This window comes from Podarcis erhardii (genome assembly GCF_964252035.2).
Source record: "Podarcis erhardii genome assembly, chromosome: 10".
In the NCBI taxonomy this organism is placed as follows: Eukaryota; Metazoa; Chordata; class Lepidosauria; order Squamata; family Lacertidae; genus Podarcis; species Podarcis erhardii.
The window spans coordinates 18,890,625-18,906,996 of record NC_138500.1 but is presented as its reverse complement, the minus strand read 5'-3'; the positions used below and the strand labels follow the sequence as shown (position 1 = coordinate 18,906,996).

Sequence of the window (16,372 nt, the reverse complement as noted above, 5' to 3'; positions counted from 1 at the left end):
GCATGTAAAGGAGATGCTCTCCCACTAATTTATTTTGCATGTAAAGGAGATGCTCTCCCACTAATTTCTGTTGTGAGATGCAATTGTCAACATGTGAATAACTGCAGTTGGATCAGGAGACCTAAACACAGGGCCCAAACTCTTATGAATTGGAAATGTGACACGAATTAACTCAGAAAATAGAGGGGCCAGGTCTGTTGAATGAAGGCTGTGTATGTGTATCTTCAGGGCTCATGTGTCCAATTTCAGCTTCTGATTCATGTTTTCCTGATGCAAGGAAACAACATTTTCCGAGTGCAGTTATTTGGCTGAGAACATGTGTAATATTTTATTTTTAAAAATGCATTTTAAAGAAAAATATAAAATCTGCTTCTCAGTTTAAAACCTTCTTGGAGCAAACTTCTCAGGCTGATAGCATTCTTTCACCCCCACCCTAGCTAGTGCGTTAATTGCAATAATGAATGATATGTGGAATGCAGTTGCACAAATGACACATGAAGATATGGACTTGTCAGGCTGTCGCTCCACCTAGCCCATTAACATCACTAGTGATGAGTGACTAACTGCCTGTGCCATTTTTGCTATTAATGTTGCTGCTTCTTTTTTTAAAAGATTCTAGCTGTGTTCTGTTTAATTGTCTCTACACAAGTGAATTTGCCTCCCTCAGTTCTTCCTGGATTGGAGACCAGGTCTTACTGCATGGGGTACCCTTGATCACTAGGGAGCATCTGAGCACTTCCTTTCCCCCTTCCTTGGTGTCTGCAGCTCAACTGATGGAGGACGAATTCTGTCCCACTTCAGTTCTCAGGAAGAGCCATAAGGGGGTGGGAATGGAACTGAATTTGCTTCAGTTTTCGACACAGTCCTGACCCCATCGCTGCTCCACTGCACTCTTGAATTTTTTAGGGCCCCAAACTTTTAGCTTTATTGCCTGTTGTTTGTTTGTCTTTGACGGTTATCTTAGCCTGCCCTTTCCTTCCATCTGTCTCTTTCTCCACTTGGTCTCTCCTTATCTGTCTCCCTTTGGCAGCCCTGCCACGTTGTTTACCCGTTCAACATGTAGTAGACCTCAATCATCAGCCACTCCATCCAGTGCCAAGCAAGGCTGAGAGGAGGCTTGGCTAATTAACCACATAGGAATTAGCCCGTTGATTCCCTTTACATCCTACTTCTTTACAAAGGAAGAATCAGAAAGGAATTTGAGGTGGAGGCCGAAGAGGGACAGATTTTAAACAAATTCCACTTGCAGATTGAGTCCAGTTGGTCTATGTTTCAGGTCCAGACATCTTAGCTTCCTCTGGAAACTTGTACTCTTCACATTGTTTACATAGCTCAGTCAAAATCTTTCTTCAAATGGTCCAGCTCATAGCTACCTGCATTTCAGCAAAGAAGATACACGAGGAAACCATTTCTTTCTTAGCACCAAATATCCCCCTTTAATGTAGGCATACAGAATTGTACCGGCATCACTTTGAAGCAAGTGCTATTCATCACAGTTAGATTGGTATCCAGGTAATCAATTTAGGATTGCCTGATATAAATAGCAATTGTTTGTCTTTAGAAGAGAGCTTCCATGCCACATCTGGCTCTCAAGCCATGTTTTGATTGATTAGACTGCCATGCAGCTCTTGGGGGGAGCTCTTGTTTAAAGTTATTGTTAGGTCCAATTAGCTAGGACAGAGATCAGAATCCGCTTATTCTTAAAATTGGCTCCCATGGGCTTTTTGTACATGACTGAGGAAGGCTGTCATTTAAAGAGACAGTCTGCCACCATTACATCTGGTTTGGCCTCTAGATAATGGAAGTAGAATGCAGAATTTGGGTTTCTATCTCACAAACTTCATGGAAAGCAACTTTAAATTCCATAATATCACTCATTTTGGACCTAAGACTGAGGCTCAACCAGCCAAGTCTTATTCAGTGTACATTGGCATTGAGATGGTTTTCACAATCTCAGCCTGGTCATACAGCATGGTTACTGTCACTGCTAGGGAGCCTCACCTTCCCACCTTCCACTGTAAGCGAACTGTGTGCTGTTCTTATGTGTGTCTTCCTGCAGCCATCTGCAAAAATGCACATATTTGGGCATGATGTGGAAGTTAAACCTCACACTTGCCTCTTTGCTGTGGCTTTCATTTTATACTATGGTTCTAGCAGACTCACCTGCCCCTAAAACTCCATATGCTCAGAGTATATAGAGAGCTCATTCTGAAACAGAACAATAGTAAAATATATGCTAGACCTCAACATTAAAGGCCCTCCAGAAACATTTGCAGCCATATGGCAAGGCTTTCACATTTGTTGAAGCAGCAAGGCCCAAATTAACCTTTAATCCTGCATGGTGGATCTCCTCAGATGCCAATTCCCCCTCTTCTATCCCCTCCAGTCTCTTTCATTTGCACATTATTTATTATTATCTTCCTTTTTTATAATAATAAAAAATGCTGAAATCTTACACATTTTTCAGTTAAGTACTGAAGGATGCTATTGTTGGTTAGGGTGTGGCGGCGGTGTGTGGGATTACACTTTAATTTTCCTATATGGGAAAAAGGAAGCGTGGCTTCTTCTCTTTTCCTGATAATGACGATTAATTAAAGTTCTCCCCCCAAAGGTACCGGGGCGTAAGCCTTCCTGGAAGTGACATCCTTGGCTTTTGCTACAGAAGCTCCTCATAATCATCTCACATGTGCAGGGGCTGTTTGTGGTTGTACAGTTCAAGGGAGTGTCATTCTGCACATGCTTAAAGGCACTGAGTTAATGAATTAATCAAATTACTTTTCTTAGTAGTATCTATCTATCTATCTATCTATCTATCTATCTATCTATCATCTATCTATCTATCTATCATCTATCTATCTATCTATCTATCATCTATCTATCTAATGAAGGCTCTTTGCAATGCTTAATTAATAGCAAGATAAACAAAAGGACATTGAAATAACAAACAACAAAGGACACCACTGCAGTATGAACAGAAAAACAGAATCCATAATTGCTACCAAACTCCTGCATTCCCCCTTAGGCCCTCTGGAAAAGATGAATTTTAACAGTGCAGTAAAAACAGAATAGTGATGGAGGCAGGCAAGCTTCTTTGGGGATAGCATTCCGAAAAAAGGTGCTAGAACCAAAAAGGCCCTGTTTCTAGTGCTCAAACCTACCAAACTTCAGAAAGCGAAGGGTTACGTAACAGAACCTCAAGTGTTGACTAGAGCATTCAAGAAATTTGTCCTTTGCGGGAGGATGAGGAGATTTGTATGCTGGTTCTAGACTGTTGAAGGCTTTTAAAGTGAGAACCAGCACCTCAAATTAGGCTTACAAATGAATATTTTAATTTTGCAACCAAAACAGCATTGGAAATTGGTTTCATGACAAAGCAATGGTGAGACCTTCCTCAAATGACACCCTAAATGTAAAAAGGCAGGAGGAGAATATGCTTAGGTTTCCTGGCTCTGATACAGTTGTTGGACTGAACTCAACATAAAATAAAAAAATCCAGAAGTATAGCAGAATATTTAGAAAGGAAAGATAGTTGTTCTAATGCTTTCTTAAGCCAGGAGGCTCATCTCCAAGGCCTGTCAATATTTCTTTATATAGCAAAAGAACTCTTTCCATGCTTGCAAAGCCAGAGTGCTCTGCTGCTGTGCAGCCTTTTGGATGTTCTTTTTTTGTGCACAGATATTAGTTCCAAACCCACTTGGATTGGGCCCCAAGTGCTTTATCTGCATCACTCACCTATAATTAGAAATTGGTTTGAAGACTGTTTCCATCATCATGGTTCTCTCCGTGATGGACTTATCCCACCATAGTTAAGTGGAGCAGATCATAACTTTGCCAGAGAGAGATTGTTTCCGGATGTCTCTGATACTGGCTGAGTTCTCCTCTTTCCTGAGGGATTTTTTTTTAAAGACTCCATGGTATTCACTCACATTTGGATTGACGTCAATTTTTTTTTTGTTTTAAAAACCTGTCATAAAGACTCAAAGTTGAAATACAGATTTTTAAAAGATGCATGGCTACCATGAGGGTAATAGATTTTATTAAGCAGTAAGCATCCAGCAGCTCACCATGAATCTCTCATCTCTGATCTTACACCAGGCAGACACATTGAATTTTGTAACATGCCTTGTAGGGTTTGAGCGGGGGGGGGGGGAGTGTTGTGTTAAAACAGACAAGAATTCTGTGGTTCAGGTACTTTATTTCTTTGAAGGTGCTGCTTCACGCATCAGCCTTCCAATTAGGTATACATAAATTACTGGTGCAAACAAAACTGTATACAGTGGTACCTCAGGTTACATACGCTTCAGGTTACAGACGCTTCAGGTTACAGACGCTTCAGGTTACAGACTCCGCTAACGCAGAAATAGTACCTCAAGTTAAGAACTTTGCTTCAGGTTAAGAACAGAAATCGTGCTCCGGTGGTGCGGCAGCAGCGGGAGGCCCCATTAGCTAAAGTGGTGCTTCAGGTTAAGAACAGTTTCTGGTTAAGAACAGACCTCTGGAACAAATTAAGTACTTAACCCGAGGTACCACTGTAATGTATTTATAGCAGACCTTTCTTTCACGATGGTGGTGCCTCACGGTAGCCTATGCAGGATTTCCAGGGGTTTTCTCATCTAGTCACTGACCATAAATCTTTGGGGAAAGGCATGTGCTTTAAATGGGCTTTAAATCTATGGTGTGTATACGGCCTTAGTTTCAGCAGGGTTGTTGTACCATGTACCTTCAGAGTACTAAAATGCCTACTAATGGATCCTCTGTATTATTTAACCATTTGTGGCACATTCATAGCTGGGAGGGAAAGGACCAAGGCATCTGTGTCTGATTACTTGGAGGCATTTTTAACTCACCACAGGTGATCAAGCCAGTGGCTCTTTTCAAGCTTCATGTGCATCATTATCACTCTTCTATATAGGGATATTTTTCATCTACTGAAACTTCCTATCTTGGTCAGTTTGCTTTTTCATAGGAGTGGATTTAACTTTATTCTCAGGTTGGCTTTGTATGTACAGAATTATCTCAAGGCCATTGTACAAATTACATAGCAGAAAACCTGGGTTTGCACAGTGTATGCTTGATAGAATTGACTCAGATTAATGTATCTGTACATTTTTCCGAATGTATTATTTGTCTCCCTCACAAATTACATTTTTAGATGCATGGTGTTTTTTATTATATTAAAAAATCCTTACACTAAAAATATAATGATGAAGAATATACAGTGGGGGAAATCTCTCCTCGTTTAGATCATTGGCTCTGAAGTCCACATTTTCCACAGCAGACTTCAGTTTCAGAGGCATCCAACTTGTGACAGGCATTTTCAGATATTGGAAAACAAGTTTCAGTCAACGTGCTTGCACTCAGTTCTGAACCTTGTCTTAACAGCAACTCAAACGACATTCTGTAGCCACTGTTACAAAATTCATGGACTGTTATACTCGTTACCAGCTTTTCAAAGCTAGAAAAAAGGAATTCAGTAATGGGAAAATGGGAGTAGACAAGTGACTGACCACCAGGTGGCGAACAAGATGCAAATACATAGTTGCTGCATTCATGTGCTTGTTGGCTTGTGGTGTATATTCTATCTCTCCCAACACCACCCTGGCTAAACTAGACATAAAGGTCGCATGATGCAACTTGGGTTGTGCCAACTTCCTGTAAAAGTATGTTCCCTCACCCACACACAATCCCATTGTTTGTTCCCTGCTGTTTTACTCCGAGTGGGAGTTGCATCCATTATCTGACAAACATCCATCCGAGAAAAACAACAACAACATGTGGGCAGTTTAAAGCCCTTACAATGCTGCTTACAAGGAATATAAAAATATAATGCACATAATCATATAATACAACCTCACCATTACATTGAATAACCTTTTTACACGGCAACATAATCTAGTAGCAAGACCAGCACCATGCCATTAAAATTAGCTAAAACACTTTAAAGCAATTTGGGGTTCAGTTGGGTGGGTGCACCAAAAAACCTTTAAGAGAAAGTAACTTGAAATAAATGGACCTTCAGAGCCTGTTTTAAGGTCTGTATTGGGGGAGATGTGCACACACAACAGTCCTTGGGAGGGCCAGCAATGAAAAGGCCCTGTCTCAGGTACCTGCCAACCCAACTGATCTTACAGGTGGATCTATGAGTACAATTTCCTAAGGTGATCTTGGGGTCTGAGCATTTCTTGTAAGTTGCACTGATAAGACTTGGATACACTCTTCCAGGTAACAGAAAATGGACAGGAAGCCACCATGCTTTAAAGTGTTAGATTAGGTTTAGGAAGATGCAGGTTCAAATGCCCATATAGCTGTGATGTTCATTATATCAACCTACCTTACTGGACTGCTGTGAGAATGGGCGCAGTATAAGAAAATAATACTGGAAGGAATTTGTTTTGTTAAGAAAATAATACTTAATGATGATGATGATGTAAGCCCAGTGAGGCTTGCTTCTGTGCACAAAGTTGCACCAGTTGCTGCTTACGTTGTGCCAGATTTTAGTGCTGCTTGAACACTTTGTCTGACCCCACCTTACCTTCTTCCTTCCGTAGGCAGTGTACAAGTTGGCTGATGTCTCCTGTAAGTGCCATGGTGTCTCAGGTTCCTGCAGCCTCAAGACCTGTTGGCTGCAGCTGGCTGACTTCCGCAAAGTGGGAGACCTCCTGAAGGAGAAGTACGACAGCGCCGCTGCCATGAGGATCAGCCGCAAGGGCAAGCTGGAGCTAGTGAACAACCGCTTCAATTCGCCCACTCCAGAGGACTTGGTGTACGTCGACCCCAGCCCCGATTACTGCCTGCGCAACGAAACCACAGGATCCCTGGGCACCAAGGGCCGGCTCTGTAATAAGACCTCAGAGGGTATGGACGGCTGTGAGCTGATGTGCTGTGGCCGAGGCTACGACCAGTTCAAGAGTGTGCAGGTCGAGCGTTGCCACTGCAAGTTTCACTGGTGCTGTTACGTCAAGTGTAAAAAGTGCACAGAGATTGTCGATCAGTACGTCTGTAAATGAAGGGCCCACAAGAGTTACAAATCTATATTATATAAATCTATATAAATCTATTTTATATATTTGTATAAATAAATAGATGGTGATGACGATAATAATTAAAGACATTTATTTAAGAGACTTTTAAAAATCTAAAATGTTTCCATTAGAACAGCTAGATGGTTGGGCTACTCCTTTGTTATTTAATAGGGGAGCAAAGCAGGGCGGGAGGGGGGAGGTATTTGTTTGCTGGTTCCCTCCCAACCGTGACACAATGCATCCAGGATAAAAGGGATTCTTGAGGGTCCTCGAAAAGGATCTACCTACAGCTCCTTTATCACAAAAGTCGGAGGATGGGATATGTTCCCATTCACCTTGGGTGTGTTCTGTGCCTTTTTTGACACAGCCAAAGGAGTGCCCTCCACGCTCAGGTCAATTTCCAAAAGGACTGTGTGTCATTTTCTGCTTCTTGTCAAAACACACTGTGGGATTCCAAACTACAAGGCAAATTACCTGTTTTAGATATGGGAAGAATGATTCAAAAGGCAGTGTCCGTACCTGCTGTGGTTGATGTTTGGATTGAAGACAGACTGTTGCACAATGGCAGATGGTCCCCCTGCATCAAGCGGGAGAAGGAAAACATTACCTTTGACCTAGAAGTGCTGCTTAACCCCTGTATATCCTGACAGAAACTCCGGCATCTGATTCTCCTGCATTTTGTGGAATGAAGAAGGGCGGCAGCGGAAGTGGAGGGGGCTCTGCTGAAGCTTTGGAAAGGCAAAACTGTCAGAAGTGGCTTTGCTGGTTGGTGGATTTTCTCTTCTGTGGAAAAAGAATTGTGTGGTGTATTGATCTAACCTCAGGATACATGACAGCTGGTGACTGATCTCTTGGGACTACTTGGATTGTTTTGGGAAAGGGGCTTATTCGGCGTGTCTCTGGACTTGAGAGAAAAACAGACATGATTCGACACAAAGGATTCAACAAACACAGCACCTCAGTCTCTACATGGACTCAGATGGTCATGGGTGTCACAAGGGCTTTTTCATCCCCCTTGCCTCTGACCTAGATGTACAGTTTCTCTTTTAACATTAAATATCCCTTGTTCTTGCCCTCTCCCCTTGTTTTTGTGAGCACATTTGTTTTGTGTTGCTGCTAATGCATTTCACAGCACAGGGACTTTCTGCCAAGTTGGACTCCTTCCTGGTTTATAACTTTTATTGCAGTCAGACCCAATTCTTGCGTTATTTTTTGATATGGTCAAGTCACCAAGAGGTGACATTTCGAAAGAATTATGTCTGTTGCTGGAAGACCGTTTGATTTGTACACTTCCTTGTGTGCTGAGAGCTGGTTTTCACCATCCCAATGACGAGTTATCTTGTTACCATTGACTGGCAACAATGTAGCAAGTGCAAGTCATAAGCCAAAAGAAGAATCAAATATTTCCTTAAAACTATTGTCATTGCTTCTGAAATACAGCATTAGGAAGTTCAGGGGAAATTCTGGAACATTACTCCATTCTTTTCTCATATCCACAGATAGGCTAGACTGGATGAAAATGGGCCAGAGCCATTTTTTGTTAAGGCAGAAGTGTGTAGGGAGGATGCCTTAGAAAAACCTAATTGGGGAGGTGAGCAGCTGTATGTTTGCATCAGAGTAAAGAGAATGATGTGGGACGCAGGTGGCGCTGTGGGTAAAACCTCAGTGCCTAGGACTTGCCGATCATATGGTCGGCGGTTCGAATCCCCACGGCGGGATGAGCTCCCGTCTTTCAGTCCCAGCTCTTGCCCACCTAGCAGTTCAAAAGCACCCCTAAGTGCAAGTAGATAAGTAGGTACCACTTTATAACGGGAAGGTAAACGGCGTTTCCGTGTGCTGCGCTGGTGCTGGCTCGCCAGAGCAGCTTTGTCATGCTGGCCACATGACCCGGAAGTGTCTCCGAACAGCGCTGGTCCCCGGCCTCTTAAGTGAGATGGGTGCACAACCCTAGAGTTGGACACAACTGGCCCGTACGGGCAGGGGTACCTTTACCTTTAAAGAGAATGATAATAGGTGATAATTGCAATAGCCTCCCCCACCCCACCCCATCCTGCAAACACAAAAACCTAATCTGCTGCAATTAGTAAACCAGCAGAACTAGGTGAGAACCTTTCTCCATGAAATCTAGTTTTCCATATGCAAGGGTTGTTGTTGTTGGTATAGAGGAGTACAGACCTTAAAAGTCCACATGTATAGAAGCTATCACAAATGTATTCCACATGTGCTGCTTGCAGACAGCTTGGGTGGTTTCCTCTTGGTATCAGCGATGCTGTGTTTGTCAAGATGGCAATAGAGCAGGGTGAGGGGACTAGGTTGAGGAGAGCTCCAAGGCAGTGGCAGACCTGCAGGCATGAGGGTGCCAACCCCAACCTTGCCACCACCACCTCATCCTGCCCCATCCTTGTCCAAAGGAGCATTACATGGCTGCCATGAGGATGTTGTTGCTTCCACCCCATGAGTCACTGCTGGGCTTTGTGAGTACAGTGGTACCTCGGGTTACAGACGCTTCAGGTTACAGACTCCGCTAACCCAGAAATAGTACCTCAGGTTAAGAACTTTGCTTCAGGATGAGAACAGAAATCGCACAATGGCGGGGCAGCGGGAGGCCCCATTAGCTAAAGTGGTACCTCGGGTTAAGAACAGTTTCAGATTAAGAACGGACCTCCGGAACGAATTAAGTTCTTAACCAGAGGTACCACTGTACTGTGTTAAGCTTGACTCAGCTGCAGGAAAGTTCTGTTTTCTAAAGGCCATGAATCCTGCATGTAGTTTGTCAGTATGACAAACACACGTAAGTCTAAACAAAATAAAAAAATTCCTTCCAGTAGCACCTTAAAGGCCAACTAAGTTAGTTCTAGGTATGAGCTTTCGTGTGCATGCAAACTTCTTCAGATACTTCAGACACGTAAGTCTATTTTGCCATGTGTACACATAGCAAGTAGCTTGAGGCGGACAGGGGCAAAGAGAAATCTTACATCCAATGAAATACATATTTGCATTTGTCACAGGCAATAACATATATGTTGGATCCATACAATTTCCTTATGCTCCCTTGGAAAGGGATCACTCTTATCTGCTCTGCATGCAGAAGGTCTCAGGTTCAGTCTTTGGTATCTCCAGTTTGAGGAGGTCAGGTTGCAGGTGATTTGATATTTTTTTTGCCTTTGACCATTGAAAGCTGCTGCTAGCCAGAGTAGACAGAACTGGGCTCAATGAAGGCCTGGTTCCTATGTTCTATACTGGAACGTTTGCCATGCATGAAATCTTCCTGAGCCTGACTTTAGGCTCAATTAGAGTTCTTTCCCCCCCAATTAAGCACTAATTATCAAGTATATGTAGTCATCCTACGCCTGATAGCCACCCCGTGGAATACAGGGTCATGAGCAATTGTTGTTTTCTTAACTTCTTTGCCAGTGAGCGATGGATGAAAAATGTTTGTTTTTTCAGTACCTACAGGGGTCATTTGTACTTGAGCAATAGTCACAAGGCCCAGCCAAAAACTGGAAACAATTACTGACAATATTATTTGCAATACTTGCTTTTTAAAACAACTTTTATATTTTTAAAAAAACAAATTGCCAATAGAAATAATCAAGAGCTCTGTAAACTAGAGCTCTGTAAAATACAACTCAGGATTTTTACAAGCTCTGTTTTTCTCCAAACATTTTTAGTCATATTTTTTTTACCATTTCTGCTACTAAAGTTGTCAGCAATGCATATATTTCATAGGCAACAGATTTGAAGGGTCCAGAATATATAAGAGGAAGAGCATTCTGCTTGCAAATTAACTTGCTTTAAAAATACTGTTCAGTTTTTTAAAAAAAATATTTTAGGGTTTTAAACAAATCATTAATCCATACATTTGTTGGCATCCCAGAGAGCTATTTCTTGGAATACACCAAATGACCCAGATTTATGTTCTTTTTATATAAAATCCAAAGCCAAAGGTACAATAATTCAAAGTGATGAAAGCTGTTTTCCACCCATGGAAAAACTGAGAGGATAATGGCCTGATCTAGCTCCCTTAATAACAAACCAGTAATTGGAACGATCCCCAAATCCCATGAAATCTGTGCGCTACAGATGCTTGGAATACAGTATCCTTTTTTTCTAAAAAAGAAAAACAGTGTTTTGGCTGCCTGAAAGGTGTTTCCTTCCTTCATATCTCTAACCTTTTATTGTGCAATGACTGCATACTGGCTTGTTTCACACACAACACTAAGCCAAACCATGGGTAAGAATGAATATATAGGTGTGCAGATGCTTTCAGTGAAAATTCTGCTGCTTTACTCCTTTCTTATTCCTGCCTGCTGCTCTACCTGAACTAAACATGCTTGGCTTAGCATTACATCTGAATCCAGTTATGTCATCTGTCAGTGTTACATGTGAACTAGGGCACTGTATATTTGTTCTGAGGTCTAGGCTCTTTCTAGATTTTTGGTACAAAGTGATATTTAGATATGCTGGACGATTATGCCCCCGTCTCTCATTCTGGGCTATAAAGAAAATCCCTGGAAATTTTGGACCACAGGAGAGGAGAATGATCTGGAGAATTGTTATCCTTGGGATAACATACTGTATTCCCATTTCAACCACTAAGAAAACAGCAAGGTATCTCCTGATAAACCCAGTTTTTTGTATTTCTTAATGGAAAGCGTGAGAAATGCTCAGAGAAAATGAAAGGAGTTTCCAATATTCTGCTAAAAATGGTATTATTCTTTAAAATGTTATGGATACCCATCTTTCCTCCAAAAAGGACTGGCATTTTCCTTGACAATAACTAGGCTAAACACAGTGACTTGCCCAACAACAGTCTGTAAGCTCATTGATAGCAGGCAAGATCTGAACAGAGATTTTCCATATCCAGCCTGAAAGTCTAGACACTGTATTACACGTTACATGTTATCTAAATTGCAGTAAGATAGAAAAGACCAGGAGGCACTGTAAAGAACATAGTGTTGACACAATCTGTATCCATAGGGCCTACACTCGAAAAGTACACATGGATGGGACAAAGGTGAAATGTGAGGGGGAAGGCTTTGATGAAGGACTACCAAAGATGAGGGTGGGTGTTGAAAGTTTTAACAGGTAGTACAAGGTGGGTTAATCAGAAAAAACTTTGTAAATGAAAAGGTTTTGAAGGGTTTAAAAGAGAGGTGGGACTGGCATTTGTTACTGCACTGCAAAGAAGGGGGAAAGGTGCTTGAAACCAGAGGAGGCCATATAGCTAAGAGGAATAGGTAATTTCTCAAATGGATGGATAGATAGTTGTAGATTTTAAATAGTGCTCTGGAGTATACCCAGTAAGGCAGAATTGCATATGACTAAATAAGAAGTTTTGAGCTTTTGCACCAAACCAAATCTCTGCTGCTCATACAACAATGGCTGACCATCTTTGCTTATTTGTACCTCACATTCTATATATTGAATTGGGGGCAAGGCATTTCTAAACTGTTTATTCCACTGTTGTGAAATGTCGCAACACTATATGCAGACTTATTTGGGATTGCTAGGGGCATGCTGCCAAGGCTGGAGCCCTCTGGCAAGTAATTCCATGTGGAACCCACCATGGGTTTGAGAGTGAAGGTCTGCAGGGGGGAAGTCTCCTGCACTTGAGGCTTCCACGATGTTTAGAACCCATATTATGCAAGGTTCTAGATCACAGAGGGGGGTCTCCATGAGTTCCCACTGCAAATCTTCACCCTCAAACTCATGGAGGGCTCTACATGGAATAAAGGTGATCCACCATAGGGGGTGGGCCTTGGCAGCCTGCTCACTCTCCCAATGCTCTCCCTTGCATGTTTCTTTACAGGCAAGTGCAGTAAATGCACAAATAGGGCTTCAGGGGTAGGTACCTCTGAGTAAATAGCCTAGGCTCAAACTGGAAAAGTGCTGAGGGAATTATTTGCTAGTAAATCATCTTCCATTTGCCATTATTATCATCCCCTGGCTGTGAGAATGATGTATACTGGATAGAACTATGTTCAGGGCTGTCTCAAATCAATTTGGTATCACAAACATCTGCTCTGGATTGCACTACCTGTGAAGTTTGCTTTCCCAAACCTTGGACTGTTCCAGATGATGTTACATTCTTTTGTGACACTCAGTTGCATTGCTGTCCCATTGACTGCTTGGCTTGCTTGAGCAACCCAGTCAATTCTGGCTCATTTTTATTCAATTTTGGTTTGTTTGTTTTGTTTGGCCTTTTTCTGCTTCCGCTGAAAGATCTTGAGCATGTGGAAGATTGGTTTGTACTGCTGATGTAGAAGCTCCAGCTTTATTGCAATACAATAATACTAACACTATAATTTAAGTGTACACCTTATACCTTTAAACAACATTCAAAGCACATTCTGGCCTTCAAAAAATTATGGGCACTGTAGTTTGCTAATGGTTGCAGGGAATTGTAGCTCTGAGGGGTAAACTACAGTGCCCAGAATTCTTTGAGGGAAAGAATGCATTTTGAATGTGCTATAAACTATGTACACAGTATATGTTCAAACTTAATAAACGCATATCCTATATATTTAAGATAATGCTATAAAAATGTGTGATCATAGATTTATTTTGTTATTTGATTCCCCACACAGTGTCATCAGTGAAACTGTATGTTGAGAGATACAGAGCAGGAAAAATGAACTACTCTTAAACACAATGTATGGTTGGACTATAGAATTCACTACTGCAAGATATAGTGATAGCCACTAATTTGGATGACTTTAAAAGAGGATTAGACAAATTAATAGAGGAAAGGGCAACCACTAGCCACTAGCCATGATGCTGTAATATCTCCAGTATCTGATGCAGTATGCCTCTCAGTGCTAACTGCTGGGGATCATGGGAGATGGTTAGTGCATTAATTTCTTGCTTGTAGGCTTACCAAGAGTCATCTGCTTTGGAACTGTCAGAACAGACCAGAAAGGCTTTTGGGGCGATCTATTTTAACATAGGGAGCTGCCCTACCTGAGTCAGACCATTTGCATACATAGCTCAGTAGTGTCTACAGCAAATGGCAGCAGCTCTCTAGAGTTTCAGAGTGCGGTCTTTTCCAGACCTACTTGGATTCTGTATGCAAAGCAGATGCTTCACTGCTGACTGCTGAGCTGTGGCCTATTACATTATTTAATCCAATACATTACAATATAAATTCAAGACTTAAATCCTATAAATATCACACACACATGAAGGCAAGTCTTCAGTTTCTGAATAAGTACCTAAGAGAGTCCCTTTGCTGGAGGTCAGGTGTATCAGCTGCCTCTCAAAGTCCCAGTTTGCCATTGGAACCTCACAATCAGGCCACAAAGGCAAGACTGCCCTCCCACTGTTGTTGTTTTTCTATAAAAACAGGACATGTTCATTCCTGAAATACCAATAAACCATTTTTGTTTTAAAGAGCACAGTATTTAAATCCAATTTTATGTTGCTATACGAGGTATGATGAATCATGTTTACTAAATCTTTGTGGTTTGCATGGCTTGGCAGGAATGAGGACAACGGCTGTAGAATTCTAAGCATGTTGTCTCATAAGGAAGTACCATTCAATGTAGGGAGATTTAGGATACTTCCAGATGGGGTCTTTATATTGCAGACAGATCATTCAGATCTGATTGTTTTGTGTGCATAATTTCCATGTTAACTTCAATGCATTTCCTTTTTTCAGTCATGGTATTTGTTGGTATTCTGCTGTTTGCCATCCACATTAGTGGACTGAACTTGATGGGGTTATAGCTACTCCTTCTCCATCTTTCACTGCCTTCTTCCAGTCTGGGAATGTATTTTGTACCCATGTGCACACCTTTAAAAACAAACAAACAAAATTAGTGAAAGTGAACAGAAGCAGAATTACCAGTCCTTCATTATTAAGCTTTACAATGGGCAAAATGGAGTTTTATGCTTTTGGGGAGGGGTTGGGGGAGGGATATCAATTTCCATCACTTCGCGCCCCTCCCCTTTTCTTAATATACTGTACTGAGGTTTTGGGCAAGAGTGATATAGCTATATTCCTCCAGTAATTTGGTAGAGGCATGTGAAAATACTATATTTAAAATTTGCAATAGGCTCCCATAACATTTAACATCACAAGCACACATTCTGTCACCCAAAAAACCCACAGCAGCTTTGAAATATTGAAATGAGGTCTTATGCAAGCTATATCTATACTACATATAGATATTTTAAAATTTCGTGAAGTAATTCCCCATATGTAGTGTGTGGATGAAGAGCAAGGTTGCTGAAATTTGGATGTGGCAATCAGTGGAAATTGGTCTCATTTGGTCTTGGGACTGTCTGTCTGAAAGCATAATTACTGCCTGGTAAGGATTACAACCTTCCAGTGCAACATTACACATATCTACTCTTGACACGCTCAAGGTCGCTCACAGCATGTGCAGTTTTGCACCTTAATCTCACATCATTGCAACATCCACAGTTGGGCAATACTATTTACTGGGACAAAACAAAAAATATTGACGACGGTGTGGCAAACTTTTGAGTCCTCCAGAACTCTTCACTGGGCAAAGTTATTACACAAAGCAGAGAAGTGTGTGTGCCTGATGACAAGTTCTGGAGGACTCGGAAGGTTGCGATACTTTTGTGACATTTTGGCTACTCCCCCACAAAGCATCGCTCAGCTGATTTGGAAGGGTCCCGCCAATAGGGCTACCTTTGCTTTTTATATTCCTTAAACCCCAGCATTGTCATGACTGCGAGGAAAAAGTAGGAGTCTCCTGCTGCTGCTCTAAACAACATTTACTTGGGAAAGAAAGTAATAAAATTAAACACAAGCTTTGGCAACCGTGTACATTGCTGGCCTCAAGCTATATACATACTGTACAGTGATATACACACTTTTCTTATCAAGGAGGATATATTATACAGTAATAGGGACCAGTATTGCCACTTTCCCCTTCATCTGTCGCTGCCCTGAGGTCCTTCCCACTCCTCCTTTTGGAACCTCGCCGCCTTCCTCGTACTTTGAAATCAACAAACCGCGCGAGCGCGCCGTTGAAAAACAACCCCGCGCGACTCCGCTCCTTCCGTAAGCAGCGCTCACCCATTACGCACTTTGCGCGGCGGCGGCCGAACCAGAACTAACGCCTGTCGCGAAGGGGCGCTTTAAGAACCCGCGACCTACTTTCCTACCAATGCGGAGGCGGCGCCTTCGGTTTCGGCAGGGTCACGCGCTCAAGCCACCCGCCTCCGGGAAAACTACACGTCCCAGGGTGCCCTTGGGCTGAGCCTCCCCGCCCCTCCTCCCCCGAGCACGTCCTCCCGGCGTGGCGGACGCCTGCGCGTCCTCCGATTACGACGCTCCGCCGCCCATTGGTTCGCCGAGCCTCTTGCGATGATGA

At 42.2% G+C, this 16,372-nt stretch overlaps 1 protein-coding gene and 1 long non-coding RNA gene across 9 annotated transcripts in view; one reads left to right on the top strand and one right to left on the bottom strand.

Moving 5' to 3' along the window:
* The window catches only part of WNT5B (Wnt family member 5B), a 130,112-nt gene extending 122,011 nt beyond the window's left edge, over positions 1 to 8,101 (top strand). For all 8 annotated transcript variants that reach the window (XM_081878973.1, XM_081878975.1, XM_081878970.1 and 5 more), the window contains one exon: positions 6,549 to 8,101. In XM_081878973.1, the coding sequence (XP_081735099.1) occupies positions 6,549 to 7,007 (459 nt within the window). In that variant the 3' untranslated portion in view covers positions 7,008 to 8,101. The remainder of the gene's footprint in view (positions 1 to 6,548) is intronic.
* Positions 69 to 16,145, bottom strand: LOC309351393. The gene is made up of 3 exons (XR_014160819.1): positions 15,870 to 16,145; positions 6,528 to 6,659; positions 69 to 1,373 (listed from the first exon to the last, which is right to left on the bottom strand). It is a non-coding gene; the product is annotated as an uncharacterized lncRNA (long non-coding RNA).
* Between the last annotated feature and the right edge of the window lie 227 nt (positions 16,146 to 16,372).